At 42.0% G+C, this 20,501-nt stretch overlaps 2 protein-coding genes across 3 annotated transcripts in view; one reads left to right on the top strand and one right to left on the bottom strand.

Moving 5' to 3' along the window:
- LOC137166095 (charged multivesicular body protein 3) overlaps window positions 1–17,210 on the top strand; it is a 50,821-nt gene extending 33,611 nt beyond the window's left edge. For both annotated transcript variants that reach the window (XM_067567695.1, XM_067567694.1), the window contains 4 exons: window positions 8,412–8,591; window positions 11,264–11,385; window positions 12,690–12,804; window positions 14,229–17,210. In XM_067567695.1, coding sequence (XP_067423796.1) covers window positions 8,412–8,591; window positions 11,264–11,385; window positions 12,690–12,804; window positions 14,229–14,365 — 554 coding nt within the window. In that variant the 3' untranslated portion in view covers window positions 14,366–17,210. The remainder of the gene's footprint in view (window positions 1–8,411; window positions 8,592–11,263; window positions 11,386–12,689; window positions 12,805–14,228) is intronic.
- A 550-nt stretch (window positions 17,211–17,760) lies between these two features.
- Window positions 17,761–20,501, bottom strand: part of KDM3A (lysine demethylase 3A) — a 38,895-nt gene continuing 36,154 nt past the window's right edge. Inside the window, exons 24-26 of the mRNA XM_067567690.1 lie at window positions 19,851–20,027; window positions 19,638–19,772; window positions 17,761–18,764 (exon numbers count right to left, since the gene is read on the bottom strand). Coding sequence (XP_067423791.1) covers window positions 18,672–18,764; window positions 19,638–19,772; window positions 19,851–20,027 — 405 coding nt within the window. The 3' untranslated portion in view covers window positions 17,761–18,671. The remainder of the gene's footprint in view (window positions 18,765–19,637; window positions 19,773–19,850; window positions 20,028–20,501) is intronic.

Below are 20,501 nucleotides of genomic sequence, written 5' to 3'. Positions count from 1 at the left end.
AGTTACGATGATGGAAGACAGATCAACTAAGGGTCTGGATAAGGATATCATTAGGGTATCATATATCAACTTTATGGCTGACCAAGGAGAAGATGAAGGGTTAATATTGAGCGATACTTAAGAGCTCTTGTGAATTACCATCAATGGGGAAAAAATGCCCTTGACCGAAAGAGGTGGGGGCAAATTGTGAGAGCAGCTAAAGATGTGTATAGTGTGCAGAGTAAGTGAGTTTACTCCACATTTTAGAGGTACATAATTGTGATCATATGAAAAAACCAGTATAGTCTTAGGGATTTATATGTTGTGTAAGCATGCAACTCCCATGGAAGTCTTTAGGGGTAACATTTTCAAAAGTACCCAAGTCCCATATACTTGCAATGTGAATTATTCTCCAAAATCCCATTTTCTAACATGACTTAGGCATTTAAGGTCGTAAGACACTTGTAAAATTTCCAAAAGTGCCCCTTAGCTCAAATGAACCAGCAATTTGAGCCATGTAAGTTACAGCTTAGTGCATACCATAACCTCTTGCACCTGACTTGCAGGGAGTATACAAAAAAATATAATTTTCACATCAAATGGAGGAAGGGAGGTATATGTGGGAAAGTGACAAACTGGAGAACATGATATAAGAGGTGAGGTTTGACTTCTGTTAATTAGTGGGAGTTTGAACTTTTGATTTTTGTGGGCACAGGATCAACCCCTATATAGGTTTTTGAGGGGGTAGGGAGAGAGTTGCTTGATCTTACACCATATTATTAGTAGGTTTTTTGCTACATCCTCCCCCTTCTTGCCTTCCCAGCAGCTGGGAATGAGTGAGGAAATGGGCTTCTCACCAGCGTTTTGCTCTGCCAACAAGCTCCAGGAGGACCTTTTGTCTTGGTCTTGGCTATTAGGTGTCCACTGTATTTTTAAGCCTGGGCTTAACCTGTCTGTCCCCATCTTTAAAATGGGACAGGGTCTATGTATCCTCTAGGGGTGTTGATACCAAATAAATGTATAAACTGTTTTGAACTCCCTGTAGATGGTGCTATAAAAGTGATGATTTGGGCAATCTGTCTGTACAACTTATGAATTCTAGTTGAAATATGAAGTTGTTACTGTGAAAATTACTGTATTGCTGAATGCCTCTCTCTAAACATTGTTTGCAGTACTGTAGCTGTGTTGGTCCCAGGATATTAGAGAGACAAGATGTCTGAGGTAATATTTCTTATTGGCCCAACTTCTGGTATTCAGAAGTTGATCCAATAAAACATATTACCTTGCCGACCTAGTCACTCTGTAAATGTAGAATCCACCTTGGGCTGGTAGAGCTTTGCATAACTTTGACTTAAAAGATATGTTAAAAAGGTTGCCTGAGTGGGGAAACCCGTTCTTTCCAGCTTCCTTCAACATGGGGCTGTGGGTTTGGAGAGTGGAAATGTTGCAGCAGCAGAACAAAGACACCAAGATGGTGTGATGCTAACTTATAAAAAGGACTCTGAGGGGGAAGGTTCAGAGAGACACAGGAAGTCTTCTTGGACAGAAGAGATGAGGAGATAAGCATGCTTTTGTAACAGTGGGGTCCAATTTAGCTGTGGGGACTAATCAATATCAGAGAGAGCAGGCTGACCTAGGGAATAAGGTAACCCCATATATTGGAAGAAAATGCATGCAGCTGCAGGGGAGGGGAACCTGGATCCCCTAAGATGACCTTATCCCAAGCCCAAAGAACACTGCAGAATAGGGAGGAAACTGAGGCAGGGAAATATGTGGAGGGATGATTATTTTTTGTATAGATCTGTGCATTTTTCGTGCGATTAAAGAGAGAGCAATAGAGCCAGAATCCTGTGCAAAGTGTCTGTGTTAAACACTATATCGATTACATTCCCTCTTGAAGATGTAAACCAGAAGGTTTAACCCTTCAGCTGGAGTTCTGGGACAGGGTGTGTTTGAGCTATGAGGAATAGGGGCTAGGCATTTTGACTGCAGAGTTTCAGCTTTTGGGATTGGGGTGCCAGATAAATGATCTGCACCCCAAGAGTGGGCCCAGAGGCCCTGAGATAGGCAGTGCCTGGAGTCCGTTCAGACTCTGGAAGGTTTAAAAAAAACCCTGGTAAGTCTGGTGAGTGGCCAGGAGGGGGCCTTCTGCTAGAACTGTGACAGGAATAACCAGTTGAAACAATAACAAACATTTCAAACAAGACTCATCAACAAAGTTGTTTTAGAGTCTGCATATTTTATGAGAACTAAGCCAACTACCCACATTACCATTCCTGATTGTTTATAAAAACTTGGTTTCATCTCAACTTTGTTTTAATATTTCGCAGGGTATGGTGTTTGCTGATGGGTTATGGATTATGGTGATATCCTGATGTCAATGTGAATCTAAGTATTGTCAGAGCTCCTCTAGCTTGTGTGTATGCTTCTTTTTGTATTGTTACATCCAAATAAATATGGTCATTTAGGACATGATCCTGAGAAATGGTGACCAGCTGCAACTCCTAGACTTGTGGGAATTACAGGTGCTCAGCATCTTTCAGGATAAGGCTCCTAAGTGCAGAACGTTACCTACCACTTAGTAAAAAGAAACTTTCCCAAATGACAGATACAAAGTTTGTAAAAAGTATGACCGTACACTTTTCAAATACAGCAGATGGCTACTCCTATACTAGGAAGACAGCAATATGCCATTTAAGCATGGTTTTTCTCCAGGCACTCATTCTGGGTCTGATTCTGCCACACTTACTCCTTTCACTGGGACTCCTTGCACAGGAAACTTCTACACAATTTGGCTAAGGGTGGCAGAATTGGGCTCTTAGATTTCTTTGGAAATGCCATGCTAAATGTCTGTTTTGGTATCACAGTCATCAAATCCGCCACTTGACTAGGTGTACTTGAACCATCTGAACAGCTGGCTCACCCAATTAACTCCAGATTCTAATACAGCAATATCCTATTTCATACCATCTGTTGTTGGATCTTTCTTGGTTTGATGATGATTTTTGTTTGGTATGATTTGCTTTTGATAACCAAAATGTTTCTAATGCTTTTGCATGTTCAGATAATGAAATGTGTCCATTCTGATTTCTAGAATGGGTTTTGGAAGCAATATAATAGATTCTGTGCGGTGCAAAGTATTTTCATCTGATGTCTTGAACCCTCAGTCCTTGTCATAGAGCCTAGTCAATCCCACTGTCACCAAACCGCTCGAAACCAATGGCAGTGCCTTACAAAAATAAATAAACAAAAACAGTCAATTGCCAAATCACAGTTATGTATTTCCAATAGATAGTAAAGTGTGATTATGCTCAATGTAGAAGAACTGGAGTATGTCATACTTCAGCAAAACCATTCAGGTTTTTATTAGCCACTGAGCAGAATGTGCCCCAGTCAAATGGATGCTTTTGGATGTTTAAAGCCAGCAAGTAACTTGCAGCAGTAACAATATTTTTCATTTCTTTAGTGTCTTCCGGGACCTCAGAGTGCTTTTTAAACATTGGGTTAAGCCTCTCTCTCACCCTGTGACGCAGGGATGTGTCGCCACTTGAGAGATGGGAAACTGAGGCACAGGGACAGTTACTTGTCTAAAGTCATGCATGGTGTCTGTGGCAGAGCTGGAAGTAGAATCCACCTCTTGTGACCACAAGATAAGCCTGCCTGCCTTGCAAAATGAAATATTCACACAGCTGGATTCTTTGCCCTCAAAGTAGTCAAACCTGTTTTACCTGACAAAAATAGAGCCACAGAGGCTTTGGCCCTTCTAAATGGTCGGTGTAGGAAGGCTTTGTGAATAACTGATTGGTTGTGGCACTTTTTCATGACTGGACTGTTCCACTTAGGGTATTTGTCCTAGTTGTATTGTACACTCTTTGGAACAGGGACTTGAACTATACCCATGAACTGTAAAGCATAGTTTCTCAACCTGTGGAACGTGTACCTCTGGGGGTATGAGAGACACAGGCAGGGGGTACCCAGGAAAAACCAGAGTGAAGGGGAGGCAGGTAGCAGCTTCTGACTTCTGGGGAAGCTGGTGGCAGCAACCCGCTTTCCACCCGGTCCCAACTCCCAGCTGGGAGGTGTGTAGCAGCCCCTGGCTTCTGGGGAAGGTGAGCAGCAGTCCCCTGCTTCCCGCTCAGTCACAGCTCCCAGATGGGAGGTGGGCGGCAGCTGCCACAGTCCCGGGAAGCCATGCTGCAGCCATGCGCTTCCTGCCCAGTCCCAGCTGGGAGGCAGGCGGCAGCTGCTAGCTTCTGTGGGAGGCGGGCAGCAGCACCCCGCTTGCTGCCAGGTCCCAGCTCCCAGATGGGAGCCCAGTGAAAGCCTCCTGTGTCTCGTGAGCTGGGCTTGCAGCTGGGTGGCAGCCACTCGCACCCCGGCTCCAAGCCGAGGGACAGCCTCCAGCGCCCCAGCTTGAAGATGGGCAGCAGCCACTTGCCCACATCCCTGGGTCCCAGCCAGCGCGGAAGCCTCCTCTGCCCCAGTTCAGATTGGGTGGCAGTTGCCCACCTCCTGGGCTGGCAGCCAGGCAGCCGCCTGCAGCTTGCCCAGGTGGCAGCCCCCCTCCCTGGCTCAAAGCCCAGTGCCAGAAAATTTGTCAATTTCACTGCTCTAGCTGAGCAGTAAAATTGACAACTATGACAGCCCCAGATTTCACCAGTTACCCTCTTTTCCTGTCTCTCTCATCCTCCTTCCCTGTCCCTCTCTCTCACTCCTTTCTCCTCTCAAATCTATGGCAAAACATTTGGAGTGGTGCTTTATATTCTCCAGCATTGGCATGTCGCTCAAAGCCTTCTAGCTTTGGCCAACATCACCTCTAGCCCAGGTACATACTTGAGTTGCGCACCCCTGGTGTAAAGGTGGTAACCCTACCCACACTAGATCTGACATCTTGTCCTGTCACGGCCTTATATACTCAGCCCTTCTTACAACATATGGCTCACATTAGTCTGTAAATATAAAATCCCATGGAAAATTAAGTGTTGGGGTACTTATTAAAATTTTCAGAAGTTAGGGGGTACTTGCTACTTAAAAGGTTGAGAAACACTGCTGTAAAGTGCATAATTGGTTGTGCTGTATAAATGGTTTCAGCATCTTGTAAGTATATGAAGTTTCTTGTGGGTAATAAGAGGAAAACACCACTAATCCAGACTCTTCTAAAGGAGAATAGTCTTTTGGAGGGGAGAACACTCTTTGTCCCAGTGGATTGGTTGATTGAGATTTCTTAGATTATCTGCCACTGAATGACACTTATTCTGGATGGGTCGGTCTCCAAAAGGTTCATTAACTCACACATGAGAATTTGCATTGATGTCTCCAATTCATATTGGCCCTGCATATGCCAAAATGCTATTAGGAGGGATTTATTTTTTTAACCTGCCAAATCCTGAATCATTCTGATGTAAAATTTCTGCCTGTGTAAATCCGTGAGCTTTTGGAAATAATAAAAATCACTGCAAACATTTGTCTTGAGCTTGCTCTCTTTGTATGTCAATTTCACTGAACTCTCCTGTCAGCAGAATCCCTAAATGTTAAAATAGCTGAATAGATTCAAATGTCTTTTTCTTGCAAGCTAGTTTTCAGCCATCTCTCTCTGCAATGGAGCTTTATTTCTGAGACAGGAGAATAGAGGGCCCAGTTTAACCCCTTATTCTCTCATGTGCATACATCTCTTACTTGAGGATACATTTCAGGTGCCTTGACTTTTTGCCATGCATAGCCCAAAGTTATCCCTTCAATATAGTTTAAAATTTCTGCATTTTATTCACCTAAAATCCTTTTCTTAAAGAAGGCGTCTTGATTATTTCAGGAAGCTTATGTATTGCACATTACCTTAACTTCAAAGCATAAAAGATTGGAATGTATTTGGTACAGATGCTATTCAGTATAATACATGTTCTTCCTCACATCTGGTACATTGACATCAAATGCTGGAAGTGAAGCAGGAAATTAAACTAAGGTTGTTAGGCCATTCAGGCGTTCCTGATCTATCAGTGTTGTTGAATGTTTCCAGAATAAAGGGCTTCCCTAATAATATAACATTATCAATGACCTCAACAGTGGCCATACAGCTGTTTTAAATGGATGCATTTTGAATGTGCCATTTTACATTTAAAAGTTAATGCACAAGCGGCAATATTATGCATTGTTTCTAAGCCTTGTTCATTAGATGCCAGTGAAAGTGTATAAATCTGCCAGGGAAGCTAGTCAAAGCTTAATTATTTAATGAACAGTGTCTGACAAAGTAAGCTGTTATCCCACCTGCAAGATTGAAGATTTTGGGTAATAAACAAATGTGATTCTAAAACAACTTGCAAAGCTAGTTGGGAAGTTGAGCCATTTATTTACAAAATGTGTATGGGATCTAAATAGCTGAAAGCTTTCCGATTCCTGAAGGAGCAGAGTGGAGCTATGGTATCTTAAGTTTTTTGTGAGGTCACCCATCATCATGGTATCTGAACCCTTTTCACAAATCCTTTTTCCCCAGCCCTGTTGGCAGGTACAAACAATATTTTAGGGATTTAAATGTGAGGGTGTTAATGTGACTGAGGGTTATCATGGGAAAGCAAAATCAGACAGATGGATTTGGCATGTACTTCTGCATGTGATGAGGCTGGCAGTCATTTCTATTTCATCTGGCAGTGATTTCCTAGTCTTTTCCAGCTCATAGGAAATTTCCATCTTCCGTGGCTACTAATTTTCCTTTCTTTCTTGGCCGCTTCATCTTTTCCAGTGTTGGGGAGCTGTTGTGTGAGGTTATCCCAGGAAAGGTGTGTCTCAGGTAGGTAGGTGAGGCTGGCATCATGCAAGGTGTTGAAAGTCAGGACAGCAACTGTAACCTAGATTCTGTGTTTGAGCGGAAGCCAGTGCAGGGACTGGGGAATCAGGATGATGGATTCCCAGGAACCTGTCTTAGTGAGAAGGTAAGCTGCTGTGTTTTGAACCAAATCGCAGAGATGCCAATTCTTAATTTTCCGTAATCCTCCTGAATTTTTACATGTAAGTACAAAATTACCAATTTAGGATTAAATCTACTCATTTTGCAAGCCAACTCTCCCTCACGCAGTCACTCACCATCACTGGGGTCCAATGAACAAAGCAAATAGCGCTGTGGCTGTAGGGGGCATTCATCACCACCGCCCTGTGGCGCGTGCACGGACTGCACAGTGAGGGTCAGAGAGGAGGCAAGCTGTGGCAATTTTGAATGGATTGGGCCGCTGCTGGAATCACTGCCCAAGCCACAGGCCTGTGTGTTGTGCTCTAACTGCCCCAGGTGGGCCCTGCTGGACTATGCCAACATGCTCTAAGTACCTAGAGGGCTCCAGCAGGGTCCGCCTGAAGCAATACACTGTGCAGCCTTGGGCAGTGAATTCAGCAGCACCCCAAGCCCCACTGACAGCTGCTGCAGCATGATCCTGTCAGACCTCACTGCACAGTCTGTGGGGAGGTGAAACCAGAGGGGCAGGAGGAAACAGCAGTGGCAGAGGAGGAGGATCATCCCAGCAAGGAGTTCTAGGCCTGGGACTGGCCAAGGAAATGAAGGGCCTTAGGCAGCACAGGAGGGCACCTTTCCCAGGGCTGAGCCTTCTTTCTGTTTGGGGTGCAACAAGTAGGGGGATCAATGGAACCCAGCCCCCCAGCCATGGGAGGGAGGGGCAAGAAGTCCCAGTTTCTCCAGGCGGGAGAGGTCCACGCAACTTCTCTACATTTTTTCATAAACATTCCTAAAAATGTGAGCAAGGCTGGCGTTTCTGCAAACGTAGCTTCCTTTAGGGCACTGACTTCATTGCTAGGTATAAGGAATTTGCGGTAAGTAGACCTAGAGGTAAACGTGTCTCTTCATGGCTGGATCTTTGTCTGATAGGACTGGGTCTAGTTCTCTGGCCAGCTGTAGATGGAAATGGGCGTTCATTGCACCACAGCTGTCTGGGTGTCTGAGCTCAGCGTAGTGTCTATGCAATTAGCTGACTGTAAACCAATCTAACGTGAGTGTGGCTGCTTTTGATGATGGCCATTGTAATGGAAGAGGTGAGTGCTTCCCTGTTCCTACCAGCTTTATTTCAGCCTCATCAGGGTTCAGCTTCAGTCAGCTGCTCTTCATACGGAGCTGTCTCAGTCAGGCACTTGGAAAGCTTGGAGGTCGTGCTCTGACTGATGTAAGGGAAATTATAGAGCTGGATATTCTATGCTTGTCATAGACATTTTGCTTTTAGAACTTACTTAACTATTCTGTTGGTGATGCACAAACCAGAATAGAGTCCAGTTCAATCTTCAATGACTGGATTCATGCTTAAATGAAAGGCACTATTGAAGTGGAAAATTTTAATGATGAAACGTTGCTTTGAAAATGCACTCCAATAAGTAATGAATCTCTGCTCCTAACCTCCAGCCATTTCTGACTTACGCTTATTTGTTTCTTCTGTGTAACCCAGATATCCAAAGAGAAGAAGAAAAAGTAAAGCGGTCCGTAAAAGATGCTGCCAAAAAGGGTCAAAAAGATGTGTGTGTGGTTTTGGCAAAGGAGATGATCCGCTCTCGGAAGGCTGTGAGCAAACTCTATGCATCCAAAGCACACATGAACTCTGTGCTCATGGGGATGAAGAACCAGCTTGGTAAGAACATCTTTGAGCCTAAATACAATAACTGCTTCTTAGCTGAACTGTAGGGGGTGGGCCTTGATCTGCACATTTCAAAACTGGCGTCTGATTCGGTCAGTTTGAGGAGGTTTGGGCCTATCTCAAGTGAGTCCAAGCCTAAAGGATGTATTTTACACTTAAGTCCTCTGCTCTGAAAGCAGTCTTTCCTCTAGTGATGTGCTGTGTATTCGTTTTTCTTTGTGTTTCTGAAATAGCAAAAATATGACTAATGCTGGCTGTTTCCACATCCCCTGGTAAGAGAGATTCTGCTATTCCAATCAGAGCTTGATCACATTCCGTTACTGGGGTGGGTTGGTTGTTTGACAGTTTGTCTATCTGAGAGGTATTTCATTCATAAGAGCACACTGTGTCTTCCTGCATGACTTACTGTCTTTTTAAAGCAAGAGTCCTGCACTGTGTAGCATCCGAGAGAGGGTGGGTTTGATCGAGAAGAGGAGGAATTTGCCCAGTGGCTTAATATTTAGCACTTACCCCATTTTTCATCTTTCAAGGCATTTTACAAACCTTTACTGATCCCTTCTGCTATGCCTCCCCTACACTTAGAATTCCCTCCCCTCTCCCCCAGCCTGCCCCCCCGCCCAGCCATTAGTCTTGCTGTCCACACTGAAATCTCCCTTTAAAATGCACTTTTTGGCTCGTCTATCACTGATAGCTCATCACACCCCAGCTTCTAAATAGCAGCAGGGAGAGAAAGGGATCCGAGGGTAGGGAGGGGAAGATATGCAGACAGCTGCCTTATTAATTTGTATTCTTGTAGCTCCTAAAAGCCCTAGTCATGGACCAGAACCCCATGGTGCTGCCCAAGCCCAGAACAAAGTGAGGCGGAGCTCACGGTGCTACCCTGGTGGCACCTTGGTCTGGCAAACCTTCAGTCCACAGCAGGAGCCATTGCCTGATTTAACCTTACCACATCTGTTTGCTAGGAGGAGGCCTAATGTGACTTACAGGTCCATAGGGGAGAAATGCACTGGAAGAGCTATAGAGAAACATAGGGTCAAGGACTGGCTGGGTGTACGAGCATCCTCCAGAAAGGTTGGCTGGCCAGTCCCCCAAAAAACGGAGGTGCTGGGCTGAAAAGCTCGGCAAAGGGAGGAGTACGAAGATGGCTCCCCAAGGAGTGGGCTGGGCAGCAGAACTAGGGAGGCAGGATTGGACGACAATAAGCCAAAGCAGATACTGATCCCAATGCTGGCTCTTGATGTCCATACCAAGAGTTATAATGAAGAGGAATCACTTTTTGTTTCTAATTCTCGCATTTCCAAAGTGCCTGTTGTCCAGGATTCCATGATGATGGGTGTGTGTATAAGAAGTTTTGAGTTTGGGGGGACTGTGATGGCTTAGCTACAAGGAAACCAGAAAGCAGACCTTCAGGGTCAAACTTCATTGATTTATTACAATTATCTTCTCTGGAGAATTTAATAACTATTTTACCAGTGTCCTAGAAAATTAATCTAAACAATAATAATGGTAAATCTAATTCAGTCCATGAACTGTGTGCTAGAGGAATTTTAATCCTGCTTTAAGTGAAAAACTGAAGGCAGTCTTCACTGTAGAGTTACTACCAACACCACCACAGTTCTAATAGTGATATTACAGCCGTTGCTTTATCATCAGAGGCAGAAAGGAAGTTGGGATTTCTGGCTTGTATTTTTATTTGTCCCTTAATGGCTTGAAAAACTTTGAGTATCAATAAAATCAAGATTTTTTTGATATTCCTGTACCATCTCCTTAAGCATGTGTAAGCTAGGAGTGTTGAAAGGAAAGTAGCACGTTCAGTTGATCCCCTTAGCGATCAGGAGTGCCGTTTAAAACATGGGTACTCTCCACTATTAATAAAGGTATGCTGTTATTTCTCAACTTTATCTTTATTCAGGATTTGACATTCAAAGAATATTAAGCACCATCCTAATAAAAGTTTCACAGACATCTTTGGATGTTGCCCAGGATTGTTAATTAGCCAGTGCAGAGAATACTGATAGAAACCCAGTTTTTATTTCTTGTTCAAAAAGGGCGATTATCAGTGATCTAGTTCAGTCTTAAATGGATTTCCAGCAATCCAGTGCTGTGAAGTGACTTCCTGGCAGAAGTCTGTCAGTGAGAGAGGGTTTCTAACTCTCCCAAAATGTCAGACTACTGGAGTAGCTTCACAACACCAGGAGCACTAATTTCATGAGTAATCAGATACATGGATGCATAGTTTGGCTCGCTTGACCTGCATGAAAACTTCAGTAAGACTTTCTATATAGGTTTTATTCCATGTTCATCAACTTCCCACTTGAAAAGAGCAAACAGAAACTTTTCTGAATCTAGCTGCAGGTGGATTGTAATTTTGTTCTGCCCTAACTTCAGTAAGATTTTCCAGGGAATTTAAATCTGTTGGCATGGCTAAACTGCATTATCTCCTCTAGAAATTCTTCCATCTTTCAGAAACCTAGAAAGTCAGATTTTTCCCCTCTTCTAAAACAAACAACTAAGTTTAGAAGGTGATTTAAGTAAATGGACAATTTATTTTCTTAATGCACTTTCCTAGATTCCAAAATAAGAATCTGTACAAGCAGGACTCTCCATCAGTTTGTTCCCCTGGGGCTGGCTTCATTCTAAAGGCTTTCTACGCCTTCTCTTGGCAGCTGTCCTCCGAGTTGCAGGTTCGTTACAGAAGAGCACAGAGGTCATGAAAGCCATGCAAAATCTAGTAAAAATCCCTGAAATTCAGGCAACAATGAGGGAATTGTCCAAAGAAATGATGAAGGTAAGTTCTGAAGTCTATTATTTATATTACAAGAGCACCTAGACATCAAAACTGAGATTGGGTTCCCATTGCGTTAGGCACTGTGTAAATGCATTGTATGTAAGACCATCTTAGACCGTACAGTATACACAGACAACACTGTATCGTTTTCAGAGTCTTCCTCCTTTGCCGCCATTAAAGGAACACTCAAGGTAAAAACACACTTAAATAATTTTCTTACGTTAATTCTCTAGATCAGGGGTTCTCAAACTGGGGGTCTTGAGGTTATTATGGAGGGTCACGAGCTGTCAGTCTCCGCACATGCCAGGGCTCTAGCTGTTGGCCAGGCGTGGGACTGGCAGCCGGAGCACCGTCAGAGCTGGGTGACTGGAGAGCAGCAGCTGCTGGCCAAGTGCCCAGCTGTGAAGGCAGCACAGAAGTAAAGATGGCATGGCATGGGGGGAGTTGTCACAGCTTAAAATATTTTCAAAGGGGGTCCCAGCAAAAATGTTTGAGAACCCCTGCTTTAGATTATTAAAACTGAGAAGTCAATCTTTAGTTTACTTTTCACTCTGATTACTGTGTTGCATCTCTCTCTACTTGGGCAGTCAGAATAAATAATTGGTTTCACTTTTTTCTAATCCATTTTACTACGTGCACTAGAATAATTTTGCAATGTTTGCTTTCCAAGCCCTGCAGGGGGATTGATTGATTTATTTTAAGGAAGTGTTCCCAATGAAATTTATAGAAAAAGCTTCCAAAAATTTTAGTTGATTACAGAAAATAAAATGTGGGCTAATTTAACTGCGTGAGACTGACTCTTTAAAGTGGAACATCAACATACAGGCTGGCTGCTCAAAGGTTTCAGCATTACCAGTTGAATGTGATTAAACCTTGTTCAATAAATTTGATACATTGCAGTAAGGTGTGAATAAGACAACACCGCAGTTTAATTCTAGGTTTACCCTGCTCTTGTTTCTGTCCATCAGTCTTTCCTTACAGCAAGTGTGCAGTATAATGTCTTTGTTGCAGTGAAAACATTCAGGGGCTCTCTGTGTGTGTTTAAAATAACCCACATGCTAAACAAGCTCCACTGCATGCTGACCTAATGACAGAACTCTCAAGAAAGTGTAAGGATGGTGCGTCTAGTAGTTAAGATATATTGGAAGCAAGGCTGAGTCCTTGGATGGGTGTGATTGCTGTAGGCATAATCTGGACCATTAGGAAATTGAGGGATCTGAGTATACTTTCCAAGTGTGCTGTGCTCCTTGCTGGGTGTATATAAATCCCGGAAATGAGACTTGCTACCTTCTATTTCCCTATAGGCTGGTATCATAGAAGAAATGTTAGAGGATACTTTTGAAAATATGGAAGACCAGGAGGAAATGGAAGAGGAAGCAGAGATGGAAATCGATAAAATCCTGTTTGAGATTACAGCTGGTAAGTACATGTCTCTTACATGTATATGTTATGAGGACTAAGAACACGGCTCCATTCCCACTGGATTAAATGGTACAACTCATTGATTCCTGCTGCAGAATTGGACCTTCTTTAAATAGCTTGGCTAAATGTCCGGGGGCCCAATTATGCAAGGTGTTGAATGTCCTTAGCTTTACTGGCAGCAGTGAGTACTTTGCAAGATGGTTCCCTCAGAGAAGGAACAGAAGTATCTGATAGTCATAAATACTGAGGCAGGAAAGAACTGGTTCCAAAAAGTATAAATAGGAGGAATGCATAGAACTCAATAGGGCCAGTGCCAGGTTATCACCTTCTTTTTTAAGTCAGTTTCCTTTGATACTAATAACCCCTTAAACCAGCATTTAAATAGATTCATGATTGATGTTGTTTAGTTACTTTACTGTTGTTACTTTCCAAGATGAGAGAAACAGTGTTGCTTTTAATTCTAATCTAGTCAGGGTCACAGGATACCATGATTGGACTACACACACTGCAGGGGGAACAGTCAAACTTTTTTCCTGTTTTTGAAAAATGAAAATCTCTAACATGGGGTTTTATGCAGCTTAAATAAAACCAAAACAATTGGCCTTGAACTACTTGACTGTGTCCCTTTATGTAAAATCTAGGCTGAATAATTGAAAATCTTCCTTATTAACTGAGCCAACTTGTGAAAGAGCTTTGCATATAGTGAGAGGTTTATGACTGTAGACGATCTGAAGGGCTGTGGGGAAACTGGCAATCCGTATTGGCCATGCTCTCTTACTCTGACACTTTGCAATGTCTCCTCATGCCCAGTTCCCACACCTTCCCTGCCTCATGTTTCTTCTTTTCCTTTTTTAAACATACTCAATGCTCTGCTTGCTCACCAAAAGATGTATAATGCTCTCTAGCATTTGGGTTTATGGATTGGGCGGTAGATGCTCTCACTGCTGAGTACTATGGGAACAGAAGCTGCCCTGTAACTAGGAGCTCTTCCTATTCACAACTATTAGAGTCTCTACAGGAATAAGGGAGGAAGGCGAGCTACTTTTAATCTATTTTACTTGCGGCCGTAGGAGTGCAATTCCAGCAAGGAGCAGGGTGGTGCTAGGGCAACATCATGAGTCTCTCACTATCTTTCCCCTGTACCATTGTGGTTAGAATACACTGATGTAGCCCCATTAAAGTGGGCAATATACTACACAGTACACATTAGGGAAGAAATTAAACCATCCAGACAACTACTCATGCTAATCACTTTTCTGCCTCTACGTTTCCACCATACTATCTCAACCAAACATCACTAATTGAATTCTATTACTTTTAAACCTATAAAATATAGAGCTGCCTTAGAATTTGTCCATTTGTTAAATACAGGCCACCCAGTGATTGATAATGTTTATGGACTTTATCTTGCTTGTTTGCAGGGGCGTTGGGTAAGGCACCTAGCAAAGTTACAGATGCTCTTCCAGAACCTGAATCCATGGGGGCTGCTGGTGTAGACGAGGAAGAGGAGGAAGATATTGAAGCCATGCAGTCACGGTTAGCTACGCTCCGTAGCTAGATGTTAAGCTCACATGTACAGGTTGACTTTTTTTGCTCTGGGATGTTCTGTCCCTCCTATAGAATGTAAAACTTTGTTTGTGAAAATACTTCCTGTAATATACATTTTTCTTTGGGATTGGTCTATAAAAGTTATATCTTTTTTTTGTTAACCTTTTGCAAATAGCCTATGTAATCATGAAATTGAAATGGTGTAATGTATTTTCAGATATAAATCTTACAAAGCACTTGTATTAGCTTAGGCTGCTACCAAAAAACCCTAAATATTTAATCATCTGTATACTTTTCTGAAACACTACAAATGGATTTTAATAATCTTCTGGTTTAATGCTTGCATTTTATTTTAAGAGTCCGCTCTAATGGCGCGCGCATGTATTCAAGCTGGTAAGAGAAGAGAGGGAAGTTTTGTTCAATGTTCAGTTTACTCCACAGCAGTTAATTTTCTTTAAGCTCTGTTTCTATCATCTTTCATCCAAAGATCAAGCATTTTACAAATAGACTAATCCATGCAACCCTTTCCTACCGTAGCTATTTTTCCTTCGTTGCATAAACTGTGCTGCAGAGAAAATAACTTGACCGCCAGTGTAATAGTTCGCTGCTTTAACCTGTAGCTAGCCTCCATGCTGCTATTGTTCAATTTTAACATGTTACTGAAGCATGTTTTCTTACACAAAGCCCTTTGTCAGTACAGCATGCTAATTTTTCTTGAGATGTTGGGCTGCTGCTTGGGTAAAAGGAGGAAGCCTACTTCCAGGGAGGACTGCTACTCCAGTTAGTTCAAGAAATGGATGAAGGAAGCTCTCTAAACATTCCTTGTATATGAACACTTGTGAAAGTTCATGATGGGCTGTAATGAATACTCTTCCCCTCTGGCTTGAGAGTGAATATAAATTCTTCCTCCTAACACCCCTCCTCCTTACTTTAAAATCAAATTATGGCAGCAGTCATCCTTCTGCCTGCTTATTTATTGCCCTCTAGGAGCCTGTCTGAACTAGGAGTGTATGGCTGCCTTGAGGTAGAAAATAAATTTTCTTTATAATGCATAGATGCTTGTAACTCCTGATAAAAGCAGGCCTTAGGCAGTCTGTGTAACACCTGTAAAGGAAGAGAAGCTTAATAGTTCTACAAAAAGTATTACTTACCTGTACTGTAACTGTTCACTGGAATACATCTTGAAGTGTGCATATGACCAACACCCCAAAAAGCCAGAAAACTGCTTGGTACCTGTTGGTGCACATACCCTCTAGTGCCTCTATGGGGTAGTACCAACCTAATCCACCTCTTGCACTTGACTGGTGCCTCCGAACAGAGGGCATGGATTTTGTAAGGTGGAAGGCTATGTCAAAATTTCTGGATAAAAAAACAGAATCCTTCAAGGAAGAGTTTAAAAAAGCTTACAATGTGGAAGATGGGCTAGTGGCAAAAAGGGCACTACAATCAGGACTGGATGTGGATGATGTCTTCTCTAGGGTTATGGGCTAGAACACTGACGAGCACCATGGTTACAGAACTCTGGCAGAGCTTGTGGAGTCCAATGAAGCATAGGAGGACTTACGTGTTTGTCAGTTTTTCTGAGAAAAAAGATGACCTTGCATTCTTTTAAAGACACTTGAACTACTTTACATTCATTGGGAGTTTATACCCCAGCACTAAAACACTGTCATTATGGAGATCAACCATACCAGCAGTATTCCTGGCAGTCATAGCATTCAGTCAGATAGCAGGACTTCTCCAGGAAGATAAGTCTCAAAGAAGGCAGCATGCTGGTTCCAATTTCAACCAACCACTCATCAGTTTTGGGCAAGCAGTCAGTTTGACCCTGGCAGTGTTACAGTTATGACCTTCCCAATTCCATTGCAGACAGGTTCTCCCACTGCCAAACCTTGGGAAGCAATAGCTATGAACAAATGGAACCTAAGCATTGTGGGATCATATCTATTTCCTGTCCATTCTTCCTGCCCAACTATCCCTATTCCATCAGCTAGCAGGGACCTTTCTTGCAAGTCACTGCTTCTTCAGCAGCCACAGAAGAGGATTCTATTCTGAGTGCTTCCAAAGCTGTCCAAAGGCAGCCTCAGACCCATTCTGTACCTTTGAAGCTTCAACAACTCTGATATCAGTGTCCATATGTAACCTTCACTATAATTCCCCCCACATTAGAACACAACTGGCTTGCTGCTCTTGAGCTTCAGGATGCCTAATTTTGTGTGGCAATTTTCCTAGGAATTGGGAAGTTTGAGATTCATAGTGGCAGGTTAGTATCACAATGCAGTTGTCAGATGCAACCTAGCACCAGCCCCTACATTTACTAACTGCATGACACAGTTTCTGTAAAATACATTTTTAATTTTCAAGTCATTGAAGAGGTCCTGATGGAGCCACATTGATTTCTTCTTGTATTCCTCTATAGGAAGCTAGTTTACTGTTGGGGCTCTGTGGGCACTGTTGGCACCACTGGATCAACTGAGGGGCAGTGGATGACCCACTCAATTGATCTGGAAGTCAACAACATTAATCCACCCCCACAAAAAGATTAACTGCATTGCCAGGAGGGCATTTCCCATCAGCACTTCATAGGGGGATGCCACATTATTTAGAAGTTAGGAAGTCAACGGAGATACACAAGCTACTCTGTGTAGCTTGAGTGTCTCCCTTTGACTGCCACTGAATTTTGCTGAGTGTGTAGACCAGGACTGTGAAAAGTGCCAGCCCTCCTGAACTCTTTTCCCTTAAGGTCATATGGTGAGAAAAAACTAACTGTTTGAGTTTGAAAAGATTTTTAATGTCTATTTTTAGCATGCTGCTCTCCCTCCTTAGACTCACTATCTCATTTCATGATCACTTCAGTGCACAGGGTGCATGTGCACCAAGACTGGAATATATACAGTGACAAGCACCTGAAGAAAGTTTAAGTGTTGTATTGTGTAGCTCCTATACCAAAAGAGTTTATAATGTGAGATCAAAACAGGTAGGGAAAAGGGATCCAATGTAGAAATAGTGATCAGGGTGATGTTTGGTATTCGTTCCATATTTTTATACCACCAAATAAAACCTGTTGGCAGAAGATGCAGGGTTTAAAGTAAGAGAAATGAAGGAATTATTGGACAAAACCGTGAGAACCTTAGTGGAGAAGCATTATGAACAGTGAGGCTGGGTAGCTGTAAGGCGACATGGAAGAAAAGGGATCAAGCAACTGATAGCCTGAGCCCAAATCTACACAACAATGAAACACTGCAGCCCAAGCCCTGCGAGCCAGAAGTGGCTGGCATGGGCCAGCTGCAGATTCTTCTTTGCTGTGTAGACATAGTTGCAGGCTTACAGGGTCTTTTAAATACAGCCTTGAAAACTACTGCCATGGTCTAGAGTGGGACAGACAGAATTCAGATCTCGTTCTAATGCAGAGTCAGAGTAACAGTACTGGAATAAGAGTAGTCTAACCAAACTTCAGTAAAGCAAGATTGTAAAAGTGCTATTAAATGCAGGGTTTTAGTTCAGATCCCTTCTCTGAGCACAAAGTAGTAGTTTCTAAACAGAAACACCTTGCATTAGGATGCTTTTTTGTTTTTAACTTAGCATTGTAGCAGGATAGTTTAGAGGGTCAGAAGAGAGGTTGGGAAAGACCCTCTAAAACAGAAAAGTGCTATATGTAGGCTATTCACTATTTGAACCCAGAGTTAGAAAAAAGTGCAAATACCAGGTTAAGCTGGAAATCAAAGTTTCAATAGGGGAACTTTTAATGAAAAATGCCCTTTTCATTTAACATTTAGAAATTTAAATACTTTTAACTGAAGATGGTTAATCCCCATCCTTGTGTCAATATACACTAGTTTAATACTATATTCAATGCTAGTTCTATGTTAATGTAAAAACATAAGAACTGCATTCTCAGTACTTACATTTAAGTTGGCTATTAAATCAAAACTTCATACTTCCTTCTGCCTCTTCCCCATCCCAAATTACAAAAATTGACGAGCTTTACATGATGTCAACATTTTTCAAGTGAATTTGGAAATTTCCAGTGTACATATTTTCCAGAGTAAGATCTATAGGAGGTATTTTTGTACAGCTTGGAGAGTTTCTCCTTATAAAGTTCTATTGCAAGTGAGCATTCATGGTATGCCACAGTCTGTTAATATTACTACATATACATCTCAGGTTTGTAAACAGACGAATACATAGGACAAAGTACCGTGACCCCTGGTACTACTGAAAGGAAGATGAGGTAACATTCATAAATCTCAGCATCCAGAGGTCCTGATGTAACAGTTTAAACTGCTGCCAATATTTTTCAGTTTCATAGTGCATGGTTAAGGCTTTCCACTTGGTTTGCTAAGGCTAGATTCATTAGCTCTCAGTATCCCAACTGCATCTTTAACAGCATGGTATATGACATTCTTCACCTAGAAGGAAACAAGAAGTCAGCCACTTAAAGAGACAAAGCTAAAGCATTTATCTAATCACTGGAAGATTCTACATTTAGATTCCTGTAGAGTGAAAAAACTTTGAATTTTTCCAAACTAAAGCATCCATGAACTCCAACCATGTTTACTGACTGTATGTTCAGAGCTTCAATAATTAACTGAAGATTGGTGACATTATTAAAAGTCCATTCTACGTACTTCTGTATGTGGCTTTGGATTTGTGTGTGCAATTAAGTGAGGTATGGCAACAGATATAAATGGCTACAGTGAGATTTTCTTAAGTATCACAAGTGACTGGGTGATCCATGTTAATGACTATTCTATATTGTGGCTTACCTAGTTATCTATAAACTACTGAACTGAATCTGCACATCTGAACCCAAAAGTGTATTGTAGGTATGGCCAGAGTTAAGGCTAAACAGACTGTGGCTGGTGGAGGGCAAATAGTTGAGACTGAGAAGGCAATGGATGAAAGGATTGCAGATGGGGTTGAACAACAACTGATTTTCAGAGTTGTCTTGGGCTGTGCAGTCTACCAACCATAAGTCAGAGTTAAAATTCTTGAGTTATGGAAATTTCCCAGGTTCTTTAGCTACACAAAAGCTAAGAAATGAGAGCTTGCAAAATTTTAAAAAGTTTCCTCCACAAAATTCAGGAAAGGTTTTACTAAAAGTTATACAGAAAATTCAATTACTTCTGAAGAGTTATTCTTCAGAATTTGATTTAAGACTCACACACATGCAACAGAATGGTTTTAAGTGCAACTCAACACAACCTTGATGTGCAGTTACTACTGACCTCCTATACATGTATAGTTTAAATTTTTTTTTAAACTAAAACTTGATACATTACCTGTAGTTTATCTTCATGGTTCGTATGAGTATGTGACAGATATCTGAACTCTTGAGTGAGCCAAAAGCAATGTTTGACATGTTCCGGAGAAACAAAATCTTCTGCTACTTTAATACAACTGTATAAGTTATGAACCTGAAAGAGAACAAAGATCTCAGTCACCTGTCTAGAACTCTGAAATTATCAATCAATAATAGTGTCATTGGTCCTTGCCTGATGCGGTGCTCCTGCTGGAATGAAAACTACATCTCCTAGAAACTGTACGATAGCCCAGCCTTGAACTCCATATTCTTGATGAAGACGTTTTCTCAAAGATCGGTCCAAGTACCAACTCTGATCATGAATTGGATCGTGATCGACAGGGTTCTCCTGGCCTTGTTCTTCTGAGACCTGAAAAAAATAATCACAATATGACAGTGACTATCTAAAAAGATGTTAGATACTGTATCAATGTGCATTTTGTTGTATTCGATAGACAAAGTGAGACCATTGAATAGTTGACTTGTGTTCAATTACAGTACTAGCTATAAATACTAAATGAAAACTTTGAGGTTTCATCCTCCAGTACTTTAACAGCTCTAAAGGTTATTACCATAGTCTGTTTAATAACACAAAACATTTGGTACTCATGGCACTTTGAAGGCATTTACTAATGATCTTCCTGGGAAAAGGACAAGTATCTCTGATATACAGACGGAGGAAGCAAAGGGGCGAAGTGACTTGAACAATGCCAGGGCAGCATTGGGCTTAGAGGTTTTGTACTAGTAAAGTAGATTACAGTACATAATATCTTGCTATCTCCTGGTCTTCCAATATAAATATTTAAGGTAGAGCAACGTACTTAAGTATTTTCTAAGGTCATCT

Source organism: Emydura macquarii, unplaced genomic scaffold, assembly GCF_026122565.2.
Source record: "Emydura macquarii macquarii isolate MOO-44397 ecotype Brisbane River unplaced genomic scaffold, CSIRO-AGI_Emac_v2 contig_2795, whole genome shotgun sequence".
Classification (NCBI taxonomy): domain Eukaryota; kingdom Metazoa; phylum Chordata; order Testudines; family Chelidae; genus Emydura; species Emydura macquarii.
This window is presented reverse-complemented; position numbering and strand designations above follow the sequence as displayed.